The sequence below is a fragment of the Gobio gobio genome (assembly GCF_949357685.1).
Source record: "Gobio gobio genome assembly, chromosome: 10".
NCBI classification, from domain to species: Eukaryota; Metazoa; Chordata; class Actinopteri; order Cypriniformes; family Gobionidae; genus Gobio; species Gobio gobio.
In genome coordinates, this window is record NC_137116.1 from 42,000,210 (window position 1) to 42,007,478 (window position 7,269).

Consider the following 7,269-nt stretch of genomic DNA (forward strand, 5'->3'; position numbering starts at 1 on the left):
TTAAATTCTTGCAAAAAAGACGATTGATTTGAAGATCATGATTTTTTTTGTATGAAAACATTTACAAACGGGTTTTTATGCACGATTACATGTGTATGCATGGCTAGTGAATGAAACCCATTCTCCTTCCTTGCAATCAATCGCTTCTTTTTCTATGCATTTTCTAAGGAACCCAGGTCTGGGCTCAGTTCCATGTCAGTTCAAGCAGTTCATGGTTTTGTGTCAGGATTTGAATTCTTCCCTCAAACTAGTTTTCAAGTAACAAATTGAAGGCTCCTCCTGAATTTAATTAATCTTCTTAATCGGCTCAGTGGAAATGGATCTGACCTAAACTCTGAATGGATCTCTTAAGCTTTGAATCTAAAACAAAGGGGCCATTTCACTGTTTTAGCAGCCCACACAGTAAGACACCCTAATGTAGATGTATTTATTGCCATGTACTAGCTTGACCCAACAATATGCCCGGCATAGGCTAAATAGGAAAACTGGCAATTTTGTTGTATTGGGTATACTGTGTTTTATTATAATATGACTTTGTTTAATTTAGTTTATCTGTGCATCTGTTTTCAGAGTATACTGCGGCAGTCCAAGCTGCGCTCCATCAGTAAGTCAGACACCAAGCTTCATGAGATGAACAGACTCAACTGCAATGGCAAGAGTATGTACTGTAAAAATCATATCTCTTAAAGCTTGATAGTCTCTAGCTCTTCACACACACCTGCAGTTCAGGGGAAGGTCTGAGCATGGTACCAACTACATTCTGGGAGTTTCCATGATGAGGCTATTTTAGTAGATGTAATTTATTTTACTCTATAGTGATTGGCATGTGTCTGCTGCCCTTTGCCTCTGCAGTTTCGAGCAAATGTTTTTATTGTCTATTTGAAAAAAAAAAAAAAAATAGTTTTGCTTCTCAGATTTTAAGCTCTCGACTTTAGTTAATATCATGTTGCTCTCTGTAGAATCTTCTAAGAAGAACCGTCCCGCCAGCATGGATCTGCTCCTACTCCCCAGCCGTCGCTCAAACTCCGACCTGCGTTCTCAGGGCCGCCAGCTGCCTCAGATCCCCTCTGGTGAGGACGGGGAACACACGTACGCCGAGGTGGGACGCCGCTCCTCTCCCACACGTGGTTCTGAGGATGCCCGCTATGGCGTCGGAGGACGAGCTGGGGAGACGGATACACCTGCCCCACCGGCGGTCCCTGCCAACACCCCAGCTCCACCTGATCCTGATGGGGACTGCTTAGAGGGTGGGATTCCGGAACCAGAGACCCTCCCCCAAGTAGTAAACACGCCTCCTCAGCCGCAGGAGACAGTGGAGTACGCTTGCATCAGAAAGGTCCGGAGAGTGGACAAAGCCGCCCAGAAGAGGGACAATGGGACGGAGACCGAGGAGGGGCTTGGACAACAACGACACAGCAGTGGGGATATTCGGCATGCCCCACCCACTCACCCAGCCCCGCCTCCAACGCACCCACACAGTCAGAAGATTACTCGGAAAAACGTGGAGGCCTTCAACTTACCGTCTTTCCCTAAGGTATCTACAGTATGTATCTATTTTTCTATCTATCTACACTTACAAAGACCTATGCATTATACACTTTTTTTCAACACATTAAAACAATGCTTTGTCAAGCATAAACATTTAACGTTTATCTTTTCAAATATTAATTTCTTAGAATTTTTATTTATTTTAATTCAACTTTTCTTAGATTCAAACCTCAATTTGTTTGCTACCTCAATTGAAATGCAAAAACTGAATAAGAATTTCAATTTCATTATTCTCAATTTCATTCTGAAGGATGCACAAACCTGCATTACATTTATGCCTTTGGCAAACACTTTTATCCAAAGTGACTTGTTGAGCAGTTCAAGCATTTCCTTGGAATCAAACCCACATCCATTGTGTTGCTAGCAGCATGCTCTACTGCTTGAGCTTCAGGCTATAACACTATATCACTCATATATAACAGTGTACAAGAACAATGCAGGTAATTACTATCAATGCTAAAATGCTTTAAATGCATCAAACCTATCAATTAGTTAATTGTGATTATATAACTTTTACACATACATTCAGCATGTAATTCAGTAAGTCAAGACATTTCACTGAGGCAACAAATGCAAAGAACTACTGCAGTATATGAAAGCATTGTTGCTGATGGAAATTATTTGTCGTTTCATGACTACTAAAAGCCTGTAATTTCCGATTGCTCTTTAAATTGTGTCTTAAAATGGAATATATTATAAATAGAAGCATGCTGGGAATGGCTTCCTCTATTTTCGTGTGCCTCAGCACTGGTGTGGACTTGCAACTAAAGTGAGTCTGCAATTAAGTGTACTTCATTATTTCCTCTGTGAGAAAACTGTCCAAATCAATGATACTAGCGAGCATTGTGGTCCATCCACAGCATTCAGGCTGTTGCACGCTCACAGGTACTTAACTATGAGGATGATGCAACCAGCGGAAACGCGGAGTGAAACCTCTCCATCACTGAAACCCAGGCAAACAGCCAGAACCATAAAATGGGCCAGTTCTAATGGGAGACAAAGTGAATTGCAATGTTGAACGAAAGAAGCTACAACAACATGCTAATCCCTGCCTTAAAAATGGCTCTGTGACACACCCCATTGCCCACCTTCCTTTTCTCCTGCATAACAATGAGGAGAAAGTGCACAGCAAGCATCAGCCTGTTCCCTTACAGCCTGAGTACAGGAAACACATTAAGCTCAATATCATTAGATGCAGAAGATTGTTAGACATGAGGACAGGCATTAAGAGGGGGGGGGGGGGGGGGGTTGTAGCCTGATTATGCTACATAGGCTTATTTTCAGGTAGAGGGGTTTTGAATTGACTTCTCAACTGACCTTTGTAAAGTCTTTCTCACATCCAGCTGGTTTACTGTATGACTATGATACAATTTTAAAGGGTTTTATCTTCATGGATTTCTTTATTCTGATTAATTAGAACTGTTACCTGCAACAGCTAAAATATATCCCCAAAAACTAGAAGTAATTCAACCACAAGTGAAAATACTGTCATTTACTCACCCTCATGTCATTCCCGACCCGTATTACTTAATTATTTTCCCTGTGGAACAACATTTTTGAACAATATCCTGGAAACTCTTTTCAATAATAAATGAGTGAAATGGTTGATTTGTTCACAAATTGGGCTTGTCCAGTTCTAGAGTTTAACTTACTGACTTGATTCTGTTGCAGCTCACTGGAAGCGACTATCAGTGACTTAAAATTGAATCTGTGTCTCACACAAAGACATTAAGAAGATTTAATATTGCACACAAGTTGTATGGACTTTTTAATGGTATTTTCATGCTGCTTTTGCACATTTTGAAGCTTCCGTTTTGAGAAGCTCCTTTAGTGTTCCATAGAAGAAAAAAAGTCACGAGGGTGAGTAAATGATGACAGAATTATTTTTTGGGTGAACTATTCCTTTAAAACCACTGGTTTTAAACCTGTAAACTGTGCCCGGAGGTCATTGTTGATGTAGTATGATAACACAATGCTTTTTCATGATGCCGTTCTGCTGAGCTCTACTCTCCAGTGTATATTGTTTGAGATGGCTCCTTAAACTGTAAAATAATATTTATTCTAGTCAATTGTTTTTCAAACTTTCAGGAGGCTGTGTTTATGGGAAATGGAGAGCAGTACATATGGAAACCTCCGGAAGACGATGACATCATCTTCCAGCACAAGCAGATGGGTATTCTAAGCTCTCATGCGGGAGAGAATATGGCAGCATCTGCAGCAGGGGTGAGTGTGCATTTAGTTTTCCACACAGTCCTGAGACACATCCTCTACTTCTCATTCTGTGCAGTCAAAACAATCTAGAAACTTTGTCTGTAGATGATCCCATCCCAGAGCACTTCCTTACCCCTAAACTTTTGTTTTGGAGTTAACTAGAAGCAGCTGTAAAAATGCGTATTTTTGGAGTAAACATTTGGAGTAAAAGTTATATACACATATTTTCCATTTACAAATACATTTCAGATGGTTTGTCTCTCTGTTGTCATGTAGATCACAGAGATGTATTCGAAAGTCTGCAAACCGGGCAAAAAGAAGCGAGGCATGCCCGGCTCCCCCCCAGCTGCAAGGGATATCAGCGGTTATAGGACCTTGGCTCGGGGTGATCGCGGTGAGCGTGACGGGGGTTTCAGCGTGGTAGTCAAACCCCAAACATGGGCACCGCAGGAGGGCAAAGGCTCGAGAGCGCCACCCGGATGCATGGAGGACCACTGCTATGAAGCCATCAGCACTGAGGAAACAGACCTGGCTTACGAGACCATGGAGGGTGGGGGAGGCTGGAGGCGCGACAGGCCTCCGCCCAATGCCAGCGCCACCTTGCGACCCAAGCGGAAGCGACCCCAGCAGCCCTTGCAACAACCACCCCCACCCCCTCCACCCCCCCAGCAGACCCCCAAACTGCAGCATCTCCCGGCCAAAGCCTTGCTGATGCCCGGGGAGAGCCTGTATGAGAGCATCCCTGACCTGAAGCAGGGCTCGGCCACCTCCAGCACAACCACCATCTTTACTTTTAATGATGGTATGGAGATGTATGTCACTGGTCTGTAGGGGGCACTCTGGGGAAGGGAACTTTCCTCTCTAGGGCTTGAATTTTGAATTGGGACACATGTACGTGTCGTAACCCAATGGGATACGCGCATTGTGCCACTGCTATATATTTTACATGGGTTACAAGTATTAGTTGAGCATTAATTGAGTTTTGTAAGTCTAGTTAAAGGTCAGTATTCACGCAGCACAAAACGATAGAATGCTTACATGAAAATCCAGACTAAATTATTTTGATTAGTCACACGCCTCATCACGAGGAAGAAAAATAGTCACCAGCCATGACATATCACCACAGACACATATCACACCAACAGTAGCATTCCTGCAGAGGGAATTCTTGTTTTTTTTTGTCATTAAATGTAGTTTTGGACAAAGTGACCATCGGAATTGCGGGTCAAACTTGTATTTGATGCCTAGAAAATCCCAAAGGAGAAAAAAAATGAGCACAAACCAATTACAAAAGCAACTTGTAAAAAAAGCACAATTAAATTGTGTTCCATGGCCCTCTAAGGAAAAAAAAAAGTTTGATTAAAAGCCCTTAGCCAAGCTCTGTCCCCTGTTTCAAAAATGAATATACAGAAAGTGAACTTTATCAGAGAGCCAATCAAAAGCCATTGCCAAGCAAAATATCATATATTGACAAAAAGCCTTTATTTAATCTGTTCATAGAAGAATCGATCCTATTTTAAAATAGCTAAAAGCGATCTATTATCTAAAAGCTTTAGGAAACACATGGTCCTATTTTTGTAACGTCAAAGTCTCTATTTCTGTAAAGAATTAATCACATAATTTTAGAGCTAAAATAAAGATTCTAATTCGATTGGTCAAACATATCCTGTATGTCAAGAAAGTATTTTCTTATAAGCACAAATATTTCATGCTCAGCATGTCGTCTGTCAGAGACAGTCCCCTTATAAAATTACATTTAAGTACATTTAAAATCTGAGAGTACATCTAAAAAAATATTAGATGGTAAATTGCAGTTGTCAATAAAGCAAGACCGTGGAGGGAATTAGCAAAAGCTCAGGGACAGTGAACAAAAATATTAAATAATTGCACACAAAACGTCATGATATAAATGACAGGAGACCCCCAATGTCTTTTCATGTTATTTTTTGTTTTGGTCATACATCTATTCAAACTGTCACATGAGTCACCACAGCACTTCAATGCGGTAAAGTAAGTGTTTTTCTTTGTCAATACTGTTTATGCACTTTGCCTGATTAAAAAGATGCATGCTTTCAAGAAAAAAACCCTTGTAAAGGGATAAAAAAAAGAAAAGAAAGTAAAGTGAAACTAGCACTGTCCTGTGGTATAAGAGAATGGTTTATTTCTTGCTGTTGTGGGTGGATTGTTTGATTTATATGCCTTTTTCTTCATCTGAGAAAGAGCACAAAGTGAATCGCTTCAGGACTGGGGAGACCAATGACGACCAGAGGAGGACTCTCTAAATGGACAGTTAGGAATATAACACAATTGGTCAGAAGAAATGTATCATAGACAATCCCTTTCCCCATCATTTCAGAAACAGTCAGGATGTCCACGTATGTCCAGATAAGATTGAACGGAATTGCATTCATTAGATTGTTTCAAAAATCTCCTGTATGTTATATGGAAATAATGGGAGATTTAAAAAAAAGTTACAATGACAAAGCGATTTAAAATTAGTGTATGTTGCCCCGTAGGTCTATGGGAGGGGGGGGTTTGGGGTTTTATGGCCAGACGGTGACAAGCTTCACCAGTGGACAATGTCAAACTATCTGTGATCTGTGGACTATAGCCGCTCTCTCAGTGTCTTTGAATCTGATGCTAATGTGATCTGGATTAAATTATCCCAAATAGCTGGAGCACTCAGAAAGTGGCTCAGGTCAACCAAATATAATCAAACCGCTTGTCTAAGCCCTGTTGCTATCAAATGTTAGTGCAATGTTGTAAATATGTTACAAACAGAAGAATTACAGAAGAAAAGCAGAAAGCGGGTGGGAATTTGCTCTTGGTGTTCCTGAAAGTATTCGTTTCTTTCCAGTTGTCCTTTTGGAATGATTTTTTTCTGGTGGAAAATTATCTCAGCAGTATCTCTGTGAGTTTTGATTATGTGCTTTGGGATTTTTTGTTTTCCACATCATTTTAGCTATTGTGTATCTCAAAGACCAGTTGAGTTTAGTGTGGCAGCTAATGTTGTGCGTTTGCTTATCAAACAACAGGGTGGTGTGTATTAAAGCTGTGTAATTAAGTACTAATGTGCAAAAGATTGTAATGTTTTTATATCAAAATGACTATTCATAAAAATGTCGGGTCAAGTTTATACTTTTTTAAATAAAGTAGCACTTCAAAAAAACACAAAGCATATAGCATTTACATAGTGTTTTCTCGCAATAAGTCATTATTCATTCTTGAAAGAGACAATATAGTTAAGTTCTGAGACAGGAACAAATCTTTTTTTGTTTTGTTAAACATTTGTAGTGCTAACTATAGTTATATAATACTTATAAGTGTGCGGACTAGGACAGCTCCACATCGGCGGAGTCACAAACACCATGCACAAGATTTTTAATAATTTTTTTTTCACAAAAGTTTTTCATGGGTATCCACGTCTGAACACATTCGTCACAGACAATGGAGTAAAAAATGGGAAAGGGTGGAATACACAATATTTACTTGCAAGTTAAGGACAGGATA

The 7,269-nt window shown here is 40.3% G+C and overlaps 1 protein-coding gene across 2 annotated transcripts in view; it reads left to right on the forward strand.

Annotated features, from left to right (window-relative positions):
- The window catches only part of LOC307132674 (uncharacterized protein), a 29,487-nt gene extending 22,566 nt beyond the window's left edge, over nucleotides 1–6,921 (forward strand). Inside the window, exons 4-7 of one of the 2 annotated variants that reach the window (XM_079827142.1) lie at nucleotides 571–604; nucleotides 960–1,534; nucleotides 3,637–3,771; nucleotides 4,036–6,921. In XM_079827142.1, coding sequence (XP_079683268.1) covers nucleotides 571–604; nucleotides 960–1,534; nucleotides 3,637–3,771; nucleotides 4,036–4,590 — 1,299 coding nt within the window. In that variant the 3' untranslated portion in view covers nucleotides 4,591–6,921. Of the gene's footprint in view, nucleotides 1–570; nucleotides 605–959; nucleotides 1,544–3,636; nucleotides 3,772–4,035 lie in introns of both variants that reach the window. The other variant, XM_079827141.1, reaches the window with a different exon arrangement.
- Nucleotides 6,922–7,269: the final 348 nt, after the last annotated feature.